General features: G+C 35.1%; 1 protein-coding gene across 1 annotated transcript in view; it reads left to right on the top strand.

The window, feature by feature from the left end:
* The window catches only part of WDR72 (WD repeat domain 72), a 178,704-nt gene extending 157,192 nt beyond the window's left edge, over positions 1–21,512 (top strand). Inside the window, exons 18-19 of the mRNA XM_090270624.1 lie at positions 14,495–14,599; positions 19,932–21,512. Of these exons, the coding sequence (XP_090126750.1) occupies positions 14,495–14,599; positions 19,932–19,987 (161 nt within the window). The 3' untranslated portion in view covers positions 19,988–21,512. The remainder of the gene's footprint in view (positions 1–14,494; positions 14,600–19,931) is intronic.
* Positions 21,513–23,306: the final 1,794 nt, after the last annotated feature.

The raw sequence follows: 23,306 nt of genomic DNA, 5'->3' as shown, positions 1-23,306 counted from the left end.
TTACTATGTAGCTAGTAAAAATAAAGTGCCTTGAACTGAAAGGTGGACATCTTCCATTTACATAATTTCTAGGCAAAGACATAACAACAAAAATAATAATATTGCCTTCTAGCCTCTAGTCTAAGCACTAATTGTGTTTTAACTCATTTAATTGTAATAAAATTCTATGCATCTGGTAGAATTATTACTATTAATCATTATTCATATTACTATTTTGTATATGTGGAAACTGAGACACAAAAATAATAAGTAACCTGACAACTATGGGGTTTGTGGATGAGCCAGTATTTTGTTAATTGGCTATTCAATAGGGATAAATTTCCATAACAATAAGCTACTTGTACCTCAGTTGTGAAAGCTCTTTTTCCAGTCCTAAGAGTGAATAATGATCTTGAACAGTGTTTGTTAAAGGAAACACTTATAAGAAACTAGCCAATTACAAAAGAAAGGCAATATATGTAATTCTTTCAACATCTAATCATATTGTATCTTTCAATTAAATCATCACTCTTAGAAGTAGAATCCATGTATTGCCAAACGCAATCCGTGCCAAATATCCAGACACAATCATGGGCTTTAAGGATTACAAGTCACATAATAAAGGATAATGACCTAAAATTAAGCACATCAATATAAAAAGCTGGGACTGCCATGCTCTGTATAAATCAGCAATCTATTAGATTTAATGTGAGATTAAGGTGCTGTGTAACCCGCAATTACACTGTTTTTCATTAAGAAAAAAATGTGATGATGGTGCTCAGTAAAATTCTTCCTCCTACTCACCCCTGTTTAATTGGATTGGGGGCTGCTTAAACATCTTTGAGTTGAAGCTTATAAGAAGATGATCCCAGCTGTTTTTCAAAGCTTAAGGCAGCCGGCAAACAACACAATCGTGTCAAGGCTCATGCAAAAGCCTTAATCCTACTTTTTTCCAACAACCAGCTATAGCAGTCCAGCGTTTAACCTTCTAAGTACTAAATGTGCTTTGTCACTGCTTTGGTAGATTTCCCACTGAATTGTTATTGTTTAATTCTGTTAGCTTCACTGCCATTAAAAGATTTTCTCAATTCCTTCTGCCATTGTATACTGACCATATTACAGTTAGAATTCTCAGTATTTTATGCCTTAATTTAAAAATAGTAAGTGGTCTGCCACACTTCTAAAATGCCAAATAGAGAGGAGTGACTTGATTGTTTGTGCACTTTTCCACCCATTTATTCATTTGACATAAATATCAAGCCATATTGTGTGTTTCCCAAGCTCTATGGCAGACAGCAGAGACCAAGCATCAAGACAGAAACCAACTAGCCCCACAATTGTGGCATCTTAGCCAGCTCTTTGGACCTCATTGATGAAAGTAAATAAAATAATTTGGAATTCACTTTTATTTATTTTTTCTAGCTACATTTGCCTAATCCAGATACCCAGCATCTTAACCTTAGAGCTATCAGCTGCAGCTTTACCTAGATTGGCAATGTCATCGTATTTAAAGAGTCAACGTTAAATGGTCAAATTAGCTTTCCCCACAGCTGCACGTTACTTGGATAGTGATGCGGCTTTCTTTTCTCTTTTCCTTTTGGAGGGTGAGTAGTAAAGGAAAGGGGGAGGGTCTCTGATTTGTCCCAATGGCAGCTAGCAGTCAGCAGGAAAGGAGACAAAGTGAATGCTCAGCTGCTCGGACCAGTCAAGCAAGCTACCAAGTCCCAGCTGTGCCTCTTGATGTTTTCTGATTGCACCTACTCCTCAATCTGTGAACTGTTTTCTGGACTCAGATTCATCAAGCACTGCCACTTCAAAAACACATGCAGACAGGCATCTTAGGATTTGCCATTATAAACTTCTGCCAGGGGATCTTCTACGAGATAAATGGAATCTATGTGAAGTAAATTAGTGTGAACCAGTTAATCTGAGTGTCAGCCTTGAGCCACTTCCATGGGTAACTAGCTGGCTGACTGGAGGCCAGGGTCTTCTGCCATATGTGGACTGGAATCTCTGAGATTCTATTCTACAGAATGGGGGGAATGTTAGGGCTGTTTATTCTTGGAAGAAGGCCAACCTGATCTGTGTTTTAGATTTGTCAGTGAAATGGAAAGCATTTTTGTTTACCTCCTTACTCTGGCTGTACTGAATGGCTCTAAGTTGGACAACTTCTTTCCTGGGAAAAAATATGAAAGAAATTCCCTGGAAAGAACAGCTTCCTCTTGCGAAAGCTGCCATTTTTCACACTCCAGCTGCACTGTGCTTGGTCTGAGCCTCTTAAGATGTTTAGGGTTTTAAAACAAAATAATTACCATTATACAGCAAAACAAGTTAAATCCAAATATCTCTCTTTTTTTTTTTTTTTTTTTTTTTTTTTAGGAATAAATCTGTGTGATCTTTAATTCATGAAGAGATGGAGAGTCTAAGCAAAGCCTGATGATCGTGGTTCCCTGTAGATACCCAGCATGGGAAATCAAATTTTGGCTATTAGAGGATGGGGTGCAGGATGGGGAAGGCCCTCAACAGCAATAGAATGAGAAAACCTTTTAAAATGACTTAACTGATTCATGGAAAAAAGTTAGAGACAAAAAAACACGAACCAGGAGATACATAAGAACCATTATTTAATATGATTAAATGGTAAGTGTAAATGGTTCTATTATGTAAAAATCATATTTCCATAATTCCTTTAGAACAGTCTATTTTTACATTAAGATCACAAGAATTTTTTATCTAATTTATGACAAATCATCTTTATTTCTTTTTTCTTTTATTCCATTAATAAAATTTTTTATAACCTCCCTTTTTGTAGAATGAAATATCAGCAAGATGGTTAAGCATAGAATAGAAATATATAAAATAGAATGAGAATAAATGCACATCCCATATTTGGGGGAAATTTATAAGAACATTTTCAGCCCCATCTCCACAGAAGTGTTTTGTATTTCATAAAAAGAAAAAATATCTATCTTGGAATAAGAAATTGAGCAAAACAAAAATTGTTTAACTATTCAACAAATAAGTGTGTTTTCTTTTTCTGGTTCCCTTTCTGAGGCTTATGTGTCTATAAGGTAGCTTTTGCTACTTTATGTGAAGGTACAACCATTACAGAGTCCGTGGAGACACATTTTATATATAAGATACATTTCAGTGTATAGTATGTGTATGGATGTTGGATGGCATGAATCATAGCAAAGATCAAACCAAATGCTTTAAAAATTGAGTGACCCTTTCCTTGAACTAATGAAACAAAAATGGGATGTCCTGTGAGAACAAAATTTGTTTTATGCCCGTACATTGAGTCAGAGAAATAAAATCCCTAGGGTAAATTTAACTTTATGATTTATGAGGGGAAGGAAAAGAAAGTAAAAATCAGTGAATTTCCCCTTCCATTGTAGGGCACAGGTATAATATTTTACAATATATGTCTTATTTTACAAAATTCTGTAAAGGGAAAGTGAGTGGTGTATAAATGATGCTTTGATTTAGCTAGCGATTTTGCTCAATATGGTTCACCCAATGTCTACATAATCAGAGAAATCTATACAGAGAAAGTAGACTCCCTAGCCACCACTGTCCCGTCCATAAGAAAGCTGTCCCATGAGCATGAGACTCATCATATTTATGGAACAAGCATACTGTCTATGAATTCCCAACTATCTGAGACAAGTTAAGGATGGCAGAGATTGACAGACACATTTGGTCAGGCCTTTGATTCTTCCAGCTCAGTCTTCTGATGGTAGCACTAGAGGTTCCATTGTAGAGAAGTAAAATTGTCCTCATGACATCAGCCTCAAATTTTCAAGATGTGCCTAAAATATCTTCCTTCCTTATTTATGTAAACCAGTGAAATAGTCAGACATAATAACCAAAAAATGAGATGATAATAATAACACAGGTCAAAAAAAAGTGCTAAGAAACACAGAAAGAGGGGAGAAAAAATAATATTAACTAGTAGGTTGATGAAGACTTCAGGAAAAGGTGGCATTTGAGCTGAGTCGTAAATAAGGAGGAGCATTTTGGCAAGAAGAGAATTGGAGATTGAGATGAGAGAGGATCAAGCTGGGGAATCTTCACAAAAACACCGATGTGGAAAATAAATAGCATTCCTAGGGGACAATGAGCAATCTGAGTTTATGATATCAGAGTCTAAGGTGGGGAAGAGTGGGAGGGGGACAGCATCCAGTGAGAAACCTTTAGATGTGAGTTGAGACTATATCACGAAAGGCCCTCAGTTCCAGGGCTCCAGAATCCCCCATCACTGACAGTAGAAGTGATTGTAGGTTTTTCTTAATAGAAGCTGTATGATTAAACCTTGGTTTTAGGGATATGACTTGTCTCAATTTAAATAATTACTGGAGAGAAAAACATATCTTATCAGACTATTAAAATAGAAGAGTGACTCTGGTAATGAAAAATAGGGTGAAAGTACAATAATATTGAGGGGTTGGAGGAACTAAAGGCTAGAAAATGACAGTCATATCTATATATAACTTCCTGGCAATTTTACAAATATCGATCACATTCTTCTTTAGATTTACTTTCATACTGGAATCTTGGTCTTCCTAATTTCTTCTTGATATGTTCTGATACTATATTAGGTCTGGCCAGAAGGTATCCAGCCATGTAATATGAAAAATAGAGACATTTATTGAAGAAGATACAAGATACAAGGAACATTGTACATAGGACAATAACATCTCAGTCCCCTTCAAAGTAGGCACCTTGGGACCTCACATAGTTCTTTTAATCACCATCAGCTGCCCAGTGTTGTATTTTCCTGAATCTCATTGACAGTCTGAAATCTCTTCCTTTTCAAAGGTGATGGGAAAAGCCAGAAGTTGCTGGGCAACAAATCTGGAGGGTTGAGTCACCTGGATGATTTGATGTTTCACCAAAATATTCTGCATGGGATGTGATACATGAACAGGTGCATTGTTGTGATGAAGCTGCCAATCACCAATTGCCCATAACTACGGCCTTCTGAATCATCTGAATAGTTTCTGCAGAAGAATGTTCAAGCTTAACACAAAATTTGATGTAGATCCATTGCTCTATTCACTCAGTCATTTTGAATGTGATGGCCACACAGTACCCATGCTCACTCAGTGGCATCTACAGCACCCACTGACTAGTACAGTGAAGTTGTCATTGTTCATGCATCTGAATTCCAGTCCACTCTTCTTGGCTGTCACATTACATTGATGCCGGCCAAATCATTCTTGTTATATTAACAATGACTGGACTTTTTCCAGACAGACCTCCCCTTCCTAAAGTGCCAGCCTTCTCTTAAGCATTTGCCTACATTTTTACATAGGCTGATGTCCTTGAGTTGTAGTAAATGGTAGCTAAGAGCCATGTTCTTGTTATATATATAGTGGTCCTTTTTTTTTTAGTGTCTCCCAGGATTTGCTATACTAAACTGTGTATACAGCATGGATCCCTACTGGTTCAGAATTAGAATTGTTTCTGTAGTTAATCTAATCAGTTTAACATTTTGTAATTCATGAAAGCTTATTGTCCTCTCAAATCCTGGAAATTTTACCATGTAGTCTTCTGAGAGATTTATAAAATTTATTAAAAGGAGAATTTTATACTAATCTAGGACACTATTTTATGCCATCTTATCTAACAATATCCGTTTGTCTCTTATCTTTTGCTTTCTATTTCTTAGTTCTCTATGATATTTCTTTTGTATTTAACCTAGTTTTCTGAAAGTCTCATTAGATTATAGTTGCCTGTTTCCCTTTATCCACATAACACTTGCTCTTTAAAACTTTGCTTTCTTTATTTATAGTTGCTACTGGCTTGTCTAGTACCCAAATGAGGCTCTATTACTTGTTACAGTCATTTCTATATTTTGGGCAACCATCTCTTAAAGATATTAGTACAAATACTGACTATTACACAATGACACCACTTAAGGATTTGAGAATAAATGATCTCTTGATTATTTATTTCCCCAGCAAAATTAGTATTTTGAAATGAGTCACTGCATTTTATATGGATGACCACAAGAAGCACAATTCTAACAGACCACCTATGCTTTCTGTGTTCAGCATAGGTGCATGTGTTGAGTGTGTAGTACGAGAGAGTGATGCTTGCTGCTGATTACATTATAATACAGTAGTAAATAACCTTATTAGCATCCAAGCATGTCTTCCATTCAATTTCAGCAAGAACACTAACATGAAATAAGTCACGTTCAAAGTAACCAAGCCTAATGATACAAAATATGGTAACTTAGACCTTTTCTTCCTTGCATCCTTCTTAATGTAATGTGACAAAGAACTAGAAAACAAAGGCATAGTCTAGATAATTTGATTTTCTTATTTTCTATTTCCTATATAGGAGATAAAAGAGTTCTGACACTTGACTAACCATCTGAGACAAAGGTTTTCCTCTGAGATTAAGACAGCTATCAGCTGGGAATTTGAGGCTGCCTGCCAACCATTCTCTGATGGTGTCATCTTAAGTTCAGCCTATGGAAAACTTGCTGTTTTTACGAATTCCAGTGGTAGTGCCACATGACAGTTTCTTCTCCCTCTAATTCAGGAGGAAAATGGTTTTGGTATTCTTTTCCTATGAGTAACTGTAGACTTTGCTGTGGTCTAAATTGTCCTATGCAGTGAGTCCTTATCTTAAGTTCATGGATAAATCATCTTTACCTCCAATTTTAAGTGCCAGTTTGATGCTCTTTTGATTGAAGGTATTTTCCCCCTTTCTTCTAACTTTTCAAATGCAAGCTGGGAAGTTTACTAGAAATTCTTCTTACTGACTGTTCTTCAATTTATTGATACGAGGGGATCTATTTGTTTTCTTCTTTGGAATCTGTGTCTGCTTTCAACTTCTTGAACAGTAAAATTAATACATTTCTGTATTACCATAGCATTTGGCCCTTATGAGAAAAGTCAAATGCTTTTGCAGAAAACCTAAACCACATGAAGAGTGTGGGAGTTAATTTCTGTGCATTCTTAGAACTCATTCATTACCAATGCTTCCTTTTAGTGATGAAGGGGTCCTTTCAGATAAGATGTTCCTGAGTCCCTCGGTCTTGATAATAATCTCTATGGCTTAAAATAGAAAGTAGGGATCGAGCTTGCTGATTTGACCAGTTTCTTTCTTGCATCTAGAAATTCTCTACCAAATTATAGATAAGTATAACAATGACATAAGTAATGTTTTCCTGAGTTCTTTTCCACTATAAATTTACTAAAAATAAATTCAAGGATTAATGTTGTAGAAAATGCTCAGGGACTAAAGTAGTACAAATTATTTTGACTCAATGTTTAAAAAATGGGAGTCGAGGGGCTTCTCATCTACTCATCACCTCTCCTTAGATGACTGCTTGCAAAGGAAATGGTACCCTAAAAAAGCACGTATAGAAATTCAAGCAAATATCCCATTGATAACTCTGACAATCACCTTTTGGGAGGTGAGGAAATGCAGCAGAAAGAGAAAAAAGAGTTGCATTATTCCTTGTTATTCTTCCTTTCTACTTCTCAATTTACACATTTCTCTGGCATACTCTCCGTCCTTCATCCACAATGTCTCAGTAGTCTGTTTCAATCTGAGAGTTTAAATAATTTGATTACAGTTAGTTGTCATGCCAGGCTTGACTAAGACAAATGACTTCATGAGCCCCATCCTTACATATAAAAGGAATAGAAAAAGTTGGGACTCCACTGATTCTTCTTTTAAAAGATTTGACTTGAGGAAAATACAATTCCACAGGAACACAACAGCTGTCCATAAACCTGTCCATTCACTTGATGTACAATAATTGAGAACTTCTTAAAGCCCAGAGCCCTGAGGCCAAGATGGAGCCAGTCCTCAGAGAGGTCTAGAGCACATGCATTAGACCAGCCAACATCCAGGCCAAGGCTTGTTCACTGCAATTGTGTTTCTTGCAATTATTCTATGGGCTCAATTGATTTAAGGTAGGATGATTTATCTTGTACTGAAGTTTATATTTTCCAAATTGATGAAGGGTGAGGTTGTTTAAAGGAATTAATAGCATAAATATGATTCTAAAAGAGGTGAGGTTTGATTTTAAAGATTTTTTTTCACCATTGGTAAACATGTAATGGGTGCTTTTCTATGCCAAGGATTCACCTTTTTTGTTCTCAGGAGCAGCCATACTGTAGCCTCAGTCCTTTCCTGGTCACCTATCCATAGGGCTGCCTCACTCTGGCATTGTAGCTACCCACGTAGCTCTCTGAAGCTGCCGCGGTTCCTCTGTCCCTCAGTGAGATTGGACATTGACTCTTGTAGGGAAATAACAATTGTACTTAATTCAGGAAGGGCCTTAGGAGTCCTCATTATTTACAAGGCTAGTGTAGTAGCCACTTATGCTCTTGTTATCCTGTTTAGTGTTATATTGAGTGGTTGGTTGGTGTTGGATTCTGAACTGGCAGAATATTTGAGTGTCAGAGCCAGAAGATGTCAAAGAGGTTGTCCAGTCCAACTGTATCATTTTATTAATAAAATTACAGGGAAGTGAAATGACATGCTCAAGCTCACACTGTTAGGAGGAGAGGTGGAATTAATTGAACTTTTTTTATAGTACAACCATCCCCCCTTCATTGGGAACTCAGAAGTTTAAAATAAAATTAATCATTGATACTCATTTTTTTTCTATTGATATATATATATATTTGGGTGTTTCACAATGAGGAATTTTATTTTTCATTTAGTAATAAGGCAGGTAGGGTCTCCCTTATTATGTAGACTGTTGAGATTAATAGTAAATTTTGGGGGGTGTCTGGGTATGTTTGAGCTATAAACTTTAGGGCTGACCTTAAGATTTCTCCCTTAAACTATAAGTAAAATAATCATTGCCCTTTAAATTCTTAGAAATCCTTGTTTGCAGTTCCACTCCATCATTTCATAAGTACTCCAGGTACCTGCCTTGTGACTCACATTAGGCTAGTGATGTATTGTACTTGCTTATTTATCAGCCTTACCAAAGAAGCTCCTTGCTCAAACACCCTGGGCAATTAAGGAATTTCTGTATCTGAGAGGAATGAAGCAGTGTTTTAAAAAATTTAGTAAGCAATTAATACTTCTTTTGCATTCACATTTATCTTCCCCTAAATTAGTTGGGTGATCTAGCCATTCATCTCACCTATAAAAGTTAGCTATGTACATATTTTTTTCCCTTAGGCTAGATAGTTAATAATTTGATCCTGTGAGATATATATTTAAATACAAAAACTTCAATTCTATACATCAAGTAAGGATACCAAAATAAAAGTAACTCTTCACAATATTTTGGAAAGTTTATTTTTTATTAATTAAAAAAAAGTCATCCTTTAACAATGTATACTAGAAAATATCATTTAGAAAATAATGTTCCATGTCAGATTACAATTGCAGAAAAATTTCAAAAATATATAGGTCTAATGTTAACTCATTTTGCTTAACTTGTTCATAAAACAATTCTTACTTAGTTATAAAGAAGAATATTTTATTTAATGTTGGGTATCTTATATGATTTTTTTCCAGTTGCCAATCTATGCTGAAGACAAAGGAAGCCTGCAATCTGATGCAGGATGTTGCTTTTGCTATTCAAATAGAATCAAGACGTCCTATTGCCTATCTCAGTATAGATATTTTTAAAGTAGAGGTAATATGTACATAGCTCTTTAGCTATATATGTTTTCCTGATAAGATATCAGTCCAGAAAGAACCATTTTGTCAACTGAATTTGCGGTCTGTTCAAATGACATCCTCTTTGTTTACAAATTGGTGTTATCACTTAGTCTTTTCACTGATTGTACTTCCATCTACTTCAATATCTATTGTAGTCTTTAGTGATCTGTGAGGAATGTATTAGTATTTACTTCTACTTGAGTTTAATGTAGTTGTTGCTGTTGTTGTTTTTTCTTGTAAGCCTCTGGAAAGATTTTTTTTTTTTTTAGTTGATTTCATATTGACTCCTTAAATTTTGGAAGAGATCTAAATTATCAACCAGTATGGTCACCACAGTGAGCTAGTAGATTTGAACACAGGACTTGGACTCTTTTCCACTGCTCATTTCACAAATCTGAGCAGTCTTTTAATCTCTACTGACCTCGGCAAACTCTATATTATTTTTAAGGTGTGATCAAGATTTTTGTCTGAGTTTTATCAGCTACTCCAGTGATTTATTCTGTTCAGTTGACCAATATTTCAAACTATTATGTGTTTTTATTAATGATTTCCCTATCACTATCTACAATACTTCCAAAACCCATTCATATGATGGATGGAATCTATTTTTAAATCACATATAAGTAATTGTATTGAAAACATTATTTGGTCTGCAGATTTGGTTCACACTATAAATGATATGGATTTTTAACAAGGGCTCTCTATATACTACAAATTGACCTAATTTGAAAGGACACATTGCTATTTGTAGGAGATGGAGATTTTTGTCAGCAGTCATCCTCTTCTGGGGGTGTTTGCTGTTCAGGCCTAGCCACATTAAAGAGTTAATACCATCTATTTACAAATAATTTGAAAAGGAAAGAGCAACTTTTTATAAAGGTTAACCAAAACCAAAACAGAGACTAGAGAAAGGTGAAGGGGCATGACCACTGGTGGCCCTGCCATCACATTTCTTTAATAATAAATTCTTCTATAGCACCTTATCCATGTGATCTTCTGGGTTTCCTCGTTAGTGATTCTTACATTTCTTAAATGTGGTTTAAAAATTACTGATTTCATATTGCCTGCAGTTGAACCATTTACCTGTTTAGGACCTAGAAGAATTACACTCATTAAACACACAGCATAGTCAAACACATCCATACAAAGTGCATGGACTTATCCCTCTATCTAGCTACCAGAGAATATTACAAAGATATTTAGGACACTGGCCTTCCAGTTGTCAATATTTTGAGGTGTGTGATGAGTAAATGGAAGAGCCTTATGTCTTTCAGTGGTAGAACTGTCAAGAAGAGTGTCTTTTTGTGTCCCTCGCCCCTCAAATGCAGACTATTTCAGAATCCATTACAGAGGAAATAGTTGATTTTACATTAAGGATGAGCCCAGCAACCATTTACACTATACTGATGTCAAAAGTATTTCTCTGCCAAGCTCTAAAATGCATCTTCAAAAACTACTGAAAATATCCAAAAACTTTAGTGATGAGCTACAAATGGACTTTGGTATTGATAAATAAAAGTCAATATGTATAGTGAAAGGACAACTTACTGTGATAAATGGGCCCACCATCAGTAAAGATCAAAGTATTGACTATGTAGGCCTAGGAGAAACCTGTCTATAACTAATTCTACAGGTGAGAAAAATTAGCCACAACAGCAATTCAGAAAAAGTTCAAAGAGACATGTAAGGAGAATTCATTAAAAATACATACAAAAAATAGGCAGCAACATTCTGTTTACAAATATGTTTGTGGAACTAGTCTAGTATATTTCTTTGGTCATATCTGGCCAGGTTCACAGCTTCTGTTTTTGCCTGAATGAGCTCCCTTTGGGCTAGCTGTTTTTCCTGCCAAGAAGGTTTAATTCAAATTTTACTTTTGGTCTACCGTCTTGTGGGGGAATTACCTCCACATTCCTAAAAACCATGTCACTCTTGAAATATTCTCTCTAATGATCCTACTAGTTAGTTTTAATTATATCTCAACTAGATCACAAGTTGTATGAGGGCACATTAAAATTCCCTTCATTCTTTTACCCCTTACGTGGTCTAGCACAGAGCTCTGCCCACAATAAGCACTAAATCAATATTTGTTGATTTCATCGCTTTTGAAATGATTCATTAGAGAAGCCTTGGTCACACATCATGTCAGAGATTAATGATAAAACATCACAGGAAACACCCAAAAGAACAATTGCAAAGATTAGTCTATCAAAAAGAAAAGGTAGAATGGCAGTAATTAACCTTTTCAATGCCTGTTGGTCCCAATGGACAGGATGTAGGTATTTCTTTTGCAGTAAATTTTATTGGATACTCTATAAAATACCCAGTAAAAATGGCAACTCTTGTACCATCTCAAATTTGAAAGCTAAAATATAATTAAACTAAATATCTGAAGACCAGACCTCTCCACTCTCCCGCCCCCACAAACCACACCCTTCTGCATCCGTGGTGAAGACACAAATGGCTGCATGGCTCGCACTGGTGGGAGTTCGATGGAGACCATGTGGCTAAAAACTGTATCTGGCTTTCTGGCTCTGTTGAATGTCTTGTGATGTCAGTGCATCCTGGGCCACTGTATTGCTACTAAAAGTGGTTGCAGGTATTGATTTCTTGTTCTAATACCATGCCCTCTTCGTTTTTGAGGCCCCCATGTCTAGAACAGAGTCTTGTTGGAGGAATGCATCAATGAATGGGTGAATAATTGAAATTATGAGGAAACAATGTATAAGATGATAAGTGCAATGTATTTGCCCAGATAAACTCAGGTTATACCTCATTGGCTGTTAGGAATAGATTTCACTATTTGATTAATTCCCTATTATAAATACCAATATAAATATTTCAAGAAATTATCAGGCTATATAAAGATAAAAAATTATTAAAACAGGCTAAGATATCTTGACCAGTGTTTTAGTATTCTGTACTTTTGATGCATTTAATTATTCCACTGAAACATTTCACAAAAATCTTTGATTAAAAAAAAATATGCAAGTATGCTCTAAACTGAGGAAAATTAAGTTGTTAACTTAGTATATCAATAACTACTTGGGCCATATGGGTCTTGTTTCTTCTTTCAAGTAACAGACTAACCCGTACCACCATTTTGCAAATAAGCATCCTTCATCTCAAGTGGTCCTAAACAAAAAACTGAACAGATCAGTTGATGATTGTTCCAAGCCCATATCCTCTTGGATCAGGAGGACAACTATTCATTCATTGATTCCACAAATCCTTCAAGGATACTGTATCTTCTATGGCTCAGAGCATACAGAGGTGAATAAAGCAGACATGGTACCTACTTCCATATTTTGCTCAGAAAATTCCAATGTACAACATGAAAAGATGGGTTTACTTATTTAAAACCAGCATTTCACATATTTTTTCTCATATTTTGTTCCCAAACAAAAGGCTTTAGAGATGCAGTGAATCCAAACTCTATGCTCACCCTTCCACAGAATAGACAGAACTTACTATCTGTTCTGTGGTTGGTGAAACTGTTTGAAGAGAATATTTGGACCAGAAGTATGTTACTAGTCTCCTTGAAAGTGTGCATATGTGAGCCTCAGGTTATGACCTCCAATGCTATGCACACTCCATGAAAACAAGATGAGGAACGTGGAAGGTGTGAGCCCTCCTAAAGTTGCTTTGGCCCTGGGCAGCTCCCTTGTGTCACTTATGGAATGTGTGAAGTAACATAGACTTCAGCCTCTGCATTTGCTCTCTCATCTCCTAATGGAGGTTTAGGAACAGTGGCACAGGCCATTCCCCTATGCCAACAAACATATTATTTTATGTGTGACTTCCAAATATAGCCTATATTTTTATCGTATTTATGACTTATAAATAATATGCCATGTGTGTTATCAAGATCTGAGCAGACAGTAGTAGCGTTCATGGCAGCAATTTGTGAAAGATAAAATTCCAGTGTAGCCAATGATATACATATTTATATTGCTTGGCTTCAGACAAGTAAGTATGACATAATTTACATTATTGCAGGCTTGCTTTGTTTTGTTATTCACTGGGGTTTGTTTGTTTGTTTGTTTTTCATGAAGACAGTGTCCACTTTTCACCTGAACAAATATAATATGGAAATATGTGATTTATGGAGATAATTTAGACCAATTATTAAAACTTGTGGAAAAATATGGAAACTTGAACCTATATTTTCTCTAATGGAACTAGCGGTTGTAATGGGCTTCTAGGAAATTTTAGATTCCTGTGGTGGCTTCTGTTTCTGTTTATAATTCCTACTCAGAAAATAAAATCTTATGACAAGTGTTCTGGAGACCTGCCATTGAAAATATCAACCCTCTTTAGTATCATTTGCAGTATATGCATCTGTATTTTAAAATTTATTTTATAGGGATTTTTGAAAGGTAGTTGGTACTATAGTTTTTAATTTGATAAAGGAGAACCAAAATGCATGAAAAGTGTTCATCAGCTGTGATTTGTGTGACAAAAGGAACCATTGTCCCAGCGGAGCGCTGATCCTTCTAACTGACTAGCCCAATATTCTTCTCTCTGTGTCCTGTTGCCGTTAATTGACTATATTGTTTTAGATTTATGCATTTAAAATATGGTTTCTATTTCGAAGGGATCATTTTGTTACTTTGTAGCTTTTAAGCCGATGCCATGAACTTATTTTTCTTCTATCTAAAGTCTCATCTATAGATTTTTCAACTAATTACATGTCTGCCAATACATACTTAGAGGATACATTTTATTTCAATTTATTGTGTGTGTTTACATCGTGTGTCCCTGGAAATAGCTGTGGAACTGAAAGGAAATGTTTAATGGTGTTTATTGCTACTTTTTCATCACTCTTTCTTTTCTCTCTCTCTCTCTCTCTTTTTAATAGCTTCAGCCAGTCTGGTCAAGCATGACAGCAACTCAAACTCGGCAAACTTCCAAGACACTGAGGACATGCCTGACAGATGTGTTGTGAAAGAGTCTGAGAGTCCAGGTGAAAGCCATTTAAACATAGTCAAGTATAAAATGATAAATTTGACACAGCTTTGGGGTCCTTGGAAGGGGCTGGGGAGAGAGGATAGACATTGTAATGCTGTTTTCTCTTCGCAGCTGCACTGTCAAATTAATGGTCACCTCCAGGGGTCACAGTGTGGAGCTGTTATCTTTTCCTCTTTCATCAAGAATTCAGTTGGAGGAAGTACAAAGGCTTTATGACTGAAAAGGGAAGCTGACACTATTAGTTCATTATCATCAATTTTAGACTAACCTGGTTAATAGAGGCAGAGATTGGAAACTGAAGAAATGGCAATATTTTAAATATTTCAAATAATGGGATCAAGAGGAAATGGAGAGTTAGAGAGAAAAGAGACACAAATTGTCATCATTACAATCTATTTCCCTTTCTATATACAAACAGGACTTAATTGGGATGAGAGGGTTTTAGAAAAACAGTAATGGACTAGTGGATGTTGTCAACTGTTTAGGGAAAAGAAAACAATAACCCTTCCTCACACAATAAAATTTATCCAAGATCCAAATTACTTGTGTTTTATTTTCTTTGTAGAAAGACTAGACAGAAATGTACTGAAAAAAATATGATCAAGAATATTTAAACATGAATATTTTTTCTTTTATTTTTTTTGTTGTGTTTTGAATCATGTCGAGTCTTAACAACTAGTTAATTAAAAGAAAAATAATCTTGTGAAAGTTAAATGGCATCCATGGGTCACTGCAAAGCCATAAGGTGATAAAAGATACCTTATTATCATGAATGAAAGAGTTAACTCTTTTCCCCCACGAAACATTTTTCTTCCCTATTTTCTCTGGCTGCTGTGTACTTTCTACTCTCGCATCTTTGTGTGCTGATCCATGTATCAGATTTTTGATTCATCCTCTCTGTGGCCTGTCAGCTTAGTTAAGAGATTTCCAAATCTTGTAGCCTTCGCTGACAGGGGGCAGCTGCAAACAGTCCCCTGATCCTTCCCCGAGGAGAGCTACTGAGATTTAATTTTCAGTGAAAGGTGCAGCCTGCAATCTATGTCAGGTCCCCTAAGTCATCTCGGAACCCCAACAGGCGCAGTGGCAATGGCATTGTATTTCAGTCCCTCCACTACACGAAGATTCTTCAAAAGATGTACGGCTGCTGTGTGTCTGTTCTCCACCACACTTCTGCTTTCTCACAGAACTGAGAAATGGCATCTTTAGCAATGATGGAAATGTATAATCAGCACATTAAACCCATTCCCTACCATCATGGCTAAAAGAGAAATGTAGATTAGTCCCACTCTAAAAGGGAGAGGATAGTGGTAGCATAAAATTTCTAAAATAAAATTAATTTAAAATTACTTTTTGTGTTGATTTAAATTGCCAATTTTGACTAGGCTCTTAAACTATCTTAATAATCAGTTTTCTATCAACCATTTTGTCACTGTTTTGGCAAAAATAGATCCACTTTATACAATTTCAAAAGTCAAATAAATTTTTATCATCCCTCACTATGAGTGGAATTGTAGTATGATTCTAATATAAGATAGTCTATCTGATTGATATAAACAAAAGAAGAATCAGAACAGAAAGATTATTTAGAAAACAAGGTGCTGATAAAGAATCTTAACTTAAAAAGTGAGCTCTGTTCTATACATCGGACATCATTAAACTGGTAATAAAGAATGAATTACTCTGGCTTTTTCCTCTGTCCATTTCTGCATTTTAAGACATCTTGCATTATAGGCCCAGAAACCTCTGGAGAGTTCACTACTGGTCTCACTGCCTTCCACTGAGAATTTGTGGCTTGGTTGTCATGGAGACATCGTATTTCTCCAAGAATTTCTCATATTGATCCGTGGCCAGGCGTAAATGGCCAAGCGAGTGTGAGGAATAAAGGGGGCTGGGCAGTCCTATAAAATGACCAGGGCTTGAGGGTTGGAAATAAGCTCATTGCAAATACTTAGGTAAAAAGAAAGAAGCAGTTTTATTTTGTTTCGGGATTTCTTTTGCACTTTGGGCCATTGTCTTCTTTCAGTATGAACTGAAAGAAACTTGTTAGTCACTTGTCATGTCAGATCTTTGGTGCTCGTCCTGACACAGCTGTCAGCCTTCCAGCTCTGTGCAGTTCAGGGACACACAACAAAGAGGCAATGACATGAATTATTTATTGCTCCTTGTGTAGATAAAATTCTGTGATAAGAAATTAAGACACTTCTGACAGAGGTGCTTGTTTAGTAAGAAAGATTTTGATAAGAGAGCACAGTTTTGAAGTATGAATATTTGAGAGACAAAATTCCTAAAACTGAACATGAAGGAAGAAGATGCCTGAAATTGGTAGCACAGTGGGACTTTCTTGCACTGTCTACTTCTCAATGTCTAAAAATTAATTTCAAAATATCAAGTTATTCAAATGAAAGGACTCTGAAACTATAAACAATACTTGATAGCTTAGTTACTTCTATTTACCATGTAAGGGGGATATTTCTCTGGAAAGTAAGTTTAACCTCTTTTGTTAGAAGAAAAACCAAAATTTGGAGCTTTTAAGTGATAAGCTTTGGATGTCTTCAAACCAATACAGGTGCTTCAGTAGCTAAGCTTATCATTGCATTAGTATATATGGTATTCCTTGTAAAAAAGCAAGTGAATTTAAATCATGAATGCATCATTCTTACCATTTTCATCTAGAATATTATCACTCATTTAAAATTCCTTTTAACATCTTCATGTACATGCAAAACCCCAGTTATAAAGTTGAATGTGGTCAGCCTTCTACTTTAATGGATATTGACCTTACATAGTTTTATCTCTGTAATTCTAAATGACTAATATATATTTATTACATCATTTTTAATGAATAGACCCATTGCTTAAATAACATATAGAAAATGAAAACAAAAAAATCATTTTCCCATTCAAGCACAGGTCAAGAGTATCGTCTCATATATTATTCTTTTCAAATAAAGTTTTTTCTTTGTAAATCTTCTAAACATCATTTTACTTTAGTTCTTACTTCACATTGCTGATACCAACTCTTATGCTGAGTGCAAAGGGCCACCGGAACACAGTAAGATTGGCTTTGCGAATTGATTATGTTTGAATACAATGGGTTTTGAACTTCGTCTATAGAGTGGTATTTTTCCATTGACTCCACTGCTCTCCAGCACTGACTACACCAGGATGACCCATTTGTAGATGAGCTGGAGTGTGCATATAGGTCACAATTGAGAGACCTGGTGCAGTGGTTGTTCACCTGATCTCCAGAGCACTCTCCCTTATTCATCATGCCATTGTGATCTCTTTATTGGTTCAAGCTGTATACCCAGGTGAGTGCCTGCTATCAATTAAGGTTGGCAAAGCAACTTTAGACCAGAGCATTCTTGTTACTCTGACCCTGCTAGTGAACCTGGGGGTCTTGTCTGATAGGTTAAGGTCTCCCTCAGCTGTGCCTTTTCTTTGCAATAATTTATTAGCAAAGAGTTTTGCCTCACAGGTGAATCCCAGATTGAAGTTTCTGGCTTAGACTCTGTGGTCTGCTTTCTTCTTCACTGGCGTCTATACATTCCCAAAACCTGTGGGAATAACTTGATGCCTAGTAATAGAAGTGCTGAGACAACGTTGTGAACTTGCAACTCCCTTTTCTGAGATTTTAGGGCCATTAGACTTTCTTTCTTTGTCTCTTTAAGGCCTCGTTGCTTCTTAATCTGAAAAATGCTATCACAGAAATAGTTCAGTTTAGTCATTTTCTCGTTAACTTCCTGTTAACTATTTTGTGCAGTGATTAAAGCTGGATTCTCATTCACTAGGATATAATAAAAAATGTTTCTTGTCCCTCATCTTTGCACTCATGATGATAAAAAATTTAGTATGACATTCACAGTTTTTATCCAATGGTTAATGAGAGGCCTTGAGCTTTTATCACCTTATTGGCTTGGAAAATTAAGAATTTTACTTCCCAGTGCACTGGGGACAGTACACATAAATATAGCTTCAACTTAAAATAGTAGTGACAAGAGAGAGCTTGAACATACAAAAAAAAGCATTCAGATAAGCATTTTCACGTCATTCTGAAGTAATTTATAATCAGTATGCATTCTGCTGTTAATAGAACATTTTAGTGGTTTTTATATAGCACATTATGTGTGTAGATCTATATACATCATTGTCAATCAATATTGCATTTGCATGAATCTGATGAACAAAACCAAATCTCTCACAGTTTCCAGGGGATATTACATTGTGAAAGCTAAAGTGGATTTTTTTCTTTACTATTCTGGCTCATGAATCACCAGCAAAAATCAGGTAACAGAAAGTAGGACAGATTCAGGACTGGAGTGTTGGAGATGGCTGATGATGATGCATGAAGCAGAAGAAATGTGGAATGTGTGAGCAGCCCATCAATCATAGCCATCGAGAACACACTTCTTGTGGTTAGTGCTAAAAAAATCTTCTAGAAGGAGGAAGGACAATTTCAGTAATGAAAATATTTAAACTTTTTCTGCTTGTGTTTAACAATATCAGTATTTTTTAATTACCCAAAGGGAAATATTTAAGCATCAACCTAATAACTTTTAAATTATGTAAAGTTCTAGGCTAACATATTATTATATGTAGTATATATAATACAATATCAAACATTGGTTTAACTAAACCAAATAATCAGGCTTTTGAGGTTTTGCCAGTAGTAGTGGGAGTTACTATGCATGGTCAAACACTAATATAAACGTGTTTAGATGTTCTTAACTAAGGCATAATGCTCCAATTAGTTTGATGATCAAATTAAAGCAAGTGATATTTTTTAGACTACAATAACAATCATCCAAGTTGTTTGAGAATTTAAGTTTTTATTCTATAATTGAAATCGTATTTCAACTAACATTTAAACATTTGACCCTAAAACTGCAATTGTGAGTTGCTCTAAAAATAATTCAGGTCCTTGAAATGTATGGAAATATAATGATTTCAAACCTAATTAATCTTGTTAAAAACTTTCAACTTTCTTGGCAATAATATAAAGCAGCCTATATTAATAATGTGTACAATTAAAATATATTTAGTTGGGGCCTGGTTTATAAGACAATAATATTTTATTATATTAACATATTTTATTTCAGGAAAGATAAGAAATGTGGAAATTATAGGCAATTCCTTCCTTCCTCCCTCCCTCCCTCTCTTCTTTCCTTCCATCTTCCTTCCTTTCTTCCTTTCTTTTCTGATTCCTTATTTCCGTTCATACTTCCCCCCTCTTCCTCCCTTCCTCTATCCCTTTCTTCCTCCTTCCCTTCTTTCTTCTTTTTTCTTTATTTCATCATATAATGCAAGATAATCTGTTTTCTTTCTAGGTGAGCCAAGGCATCATTCATGGATAGCAAAGATGTGCTTCTGCAAGCTATGCTAAATGAAATCTCACCTATAGGAATTGGATTTGGACAAATTAAGAAACCTAAAACATGCCATTTGTTTATCATTGTACGTATGCTGTGTTGGTATTGATCAAGGTATTAGGTTGTAGTAGATATGCTAATATTTTAACCAGAGTATATTGAATGTATAATTACTGATAGAAAATATCTGAATTTTTCTAATTTTAGAAAATCATTGTATAAATAATCATATATTCCTGTTTCTTACTTTTATTTTAATATTTCCAACAAGGAATGCTAGCCTGCAAACATAAATTTAATACTGTTTTAGAGTTTCTTCCATCTTTTCAGTTCTTGAATTATAAGCAACATTAAAACCACATTACTTTTAAACATTGTAATAGACAATGCTTTTAAATTTAGTGTTGCTTCAATGTATTTAATCTAAAACTTTACTGAATTTTTTGACTTGTTAGGTTAGAACATTTGTTTCAGTAGATTCTTTGATTCAGATCAATCACCCTGCAGTAAATCTAATCCTTAAGGATAAAGTGTTGTCAACAAATAACCAGTCCCATATAGTCATCAATTAGCTCAAATAGGTGATACAGAGTATAATAGGGATCAGTCTTGTGCAGTTAAATTTCAGATTTCTAACGACATAGAAACTTATGTCTTTAGTTAAAGGTTGATCTTGTTGGCCATATAGATGTGAATTAGGGAAGAAGACCCTACTTATAGCATATCACAATTGATCCTTATGAAGTATAAAATCTTGTAGTTCTTTTCCCAGAAAGGAGCTTGACTAGCAGGAATTCTTAAACTAAAACATGCAAAGCAATATAAATAGGAACAGACATAAAGTGCTCATCTATTAAGGCCCTTAGTGATCTGATGTATTTGCTGTGATTTATATTGTATATTATTCCTTTTTCAAAGAAGAATAAAAATAAGTATAAATCATTACCAAATTTAACATGTTTTAAGGTCTAAGAAAATCAGTACTGAAACTTTGATAAATATTTTATGACGTCCCTAGGAAATTATAACTGACATAATCCTGACATTACTAAATGAGATTTTAAATATTTTTGGCATCCTTTTGTAGTTGTTAATATCAATAATTAATAATACATCGCTAATTAAAATATTTTATCAATAGGAATTTTGGAAGCCAACACCATTAGCTATCAAAAAATTTAATTCCTAAAAATGAGATTTAGAGATACACATTTAAATAATACTCCCTAATATCCATTCATGTGCAAGCTGCTTTTTAAGCAAATCTAGTGTCTTTAAAATGATTTTCTTATATTGACTTATGTTCAACATTTCAGTAATTCCTGCCATAAGGAGAACTTGAAATAGCAAGTTGTCAGACAATTCAGTGGATAAACCATGTGGTGACCTAACCACAACTAGAAACTCTAAACTCGATTATGTATGTGTCCTTTTTGGTGGCCTAACCCTAAGTAACAAGTGGAGCAATTGTATTGGTGAACAGCGTGCTTGTCTCCAGAGTCTTCCTTGTCAGTACAATAAATGATTCATTAAAAATTATCTTGTGTTTCTTTTTTGACAATAATCTTGATTATATTTAGGATTACATATTTCTCTCCAAGGAATAGCATATTTTCAAATTTGCAAGTGGGAATTCTGCTTTATTTATTGAGTTACCCACTGGCTATATTGTGAGGAAAAAATCTGAAAGCAGGTAGGTTTAAGGGCCGAGGTCCCCTGCCATGTGTCCATGCAGCGGGCCCTTGCTGCACTTCCCAGAGCCTCGTTCCCCTCCATGCAGAGAGCTCCCTCACAGGGCTTGTGCAGAGGCGCTCCACAAGATAGTTTGGGGAAAACAATCTGAACTCTGTAAAGCACTTCAAATATAAGGTAAAATTTATAGTATTATAATATTAAAACACACAACTAGAGAGGTAGCCTTAGGCCTGAAACATTCTGATGCTATTTTAGAAAGTAAACAAGGCTACTTTGAACATGTCACGTTAGAAAAATGATAAGAAAACACTTTGCTAAATATTAAAATTTTATCGAGATTGTAGTATTTGGGGGTAATTTTTATTTCCTTCCTTGTACATTTTTCTCCAATGTTCTGTTTTTTTAAAAACCTTTTATAATTACTTGAGAAGTCACTCAAAAATAGTGTTTCTCTTCAATCTTTAGAGGGCACATTATAATAATTGAATTATTAAAAACTAAGTTTTATGTCATGAGTTTAAAGTGAAGACTCAGAATACATTAATCCAATTGATTTTAACGTCTTATTTTCACAGAATAGACCGTTCATATAATTTAAAATTTTTTATATTGCATACATTTTGATTATGCAGTTATTTAAAATCAGTGCTATTTACCATTTAATTCTCCACAAAATATTTTTTACATGTAAAGTGCCCAGAGGTGTGTCTAATCACAAAATAAAGCCATCACTTTGTAAATGTGTACATAGTTAGCATTGTAAAATACTTGCAAAATTAGCTGTAACTGAAGTGGCAAAGTTAAAACTTTCTTAAGCAGATATCTTTCTGATGAAGGTATTAGGTTTCAAGTACAGTGAGTGGTTCCCAGATCACTTTGCTGTGATGTCATCAGCGAGGACACTACATGAAGGAAAATATACAACCTGGAAATAAAGGCAGTTTCCCAGTAAAAGCACACCACTGGAAACTCCCATCCAACCACTTGTCTGGGAAGACAGTTTTATCTCATGGCAGGGTGAGGGCAGACAACTTCCTACTCCTCTTGCCCTCACTCCAAGCTTCTCAGATCCTATCTTCATTTAAAATGTTGTCATCACAGGGTTTTTTTGCATTAAGTTGATTTCCATTATTATTATATTCAAATATATGTATCTTGATTACTGAGGTTTCTGCAACTTCCCAACCCTGCTGGTATTAGGCCATATTTATTAACTCTGGGAAAACTGCACCTTTATCTCAGAAAGCATATTGTAGATAAATAGACTAATCATTGCATCATTCTGAGCATGATTATAATGATACAAATAGTAAAAAATGGTTTTTTAATACCCTGTGAAAACTAAAGCCACAGACCATTGAAAACATTTGCAATGGCTTCTCCTACTATACAGGGAGAAATGAATGCTTCTTTCTTTTGACATTGTTCCTCCAAATGTCATTTTTTCATTGCACAGAGCATGTTTTCCTATTATCAATTTTAGGGATTCTTTCAGTCTTCAGCACACTACTAATTGGACAGGTAGCAGTAATTTTTGCTTTTTTTACTCAAAGATACAATGTTTTTAATAATTAGTATAGATTTAGTACAACATTGTGCCTAAATCTGCAAAGTACCATATGCCTGCAAAATACCAAT

Source organism: Furipterus horrens, unplaced genomic scaffold (assembly GCF_987537825.1).
Source record: "Furipterus horrens unplaced genomic scaffold, mFurHor1.1.pri manual_scaffold_3, whole genome shotgun sequence".
NCBI lineage: Eukaryota > Metazoa > Chordata > Mammalia > Chiroptera > Furipteridae > Furipterus > Furipterus horrens.
The sequence above is the reverse complement of the archived record's forward strand: the minus strand, read 5'-3'. Positions and strand labels throughout refer to the sequence as shown.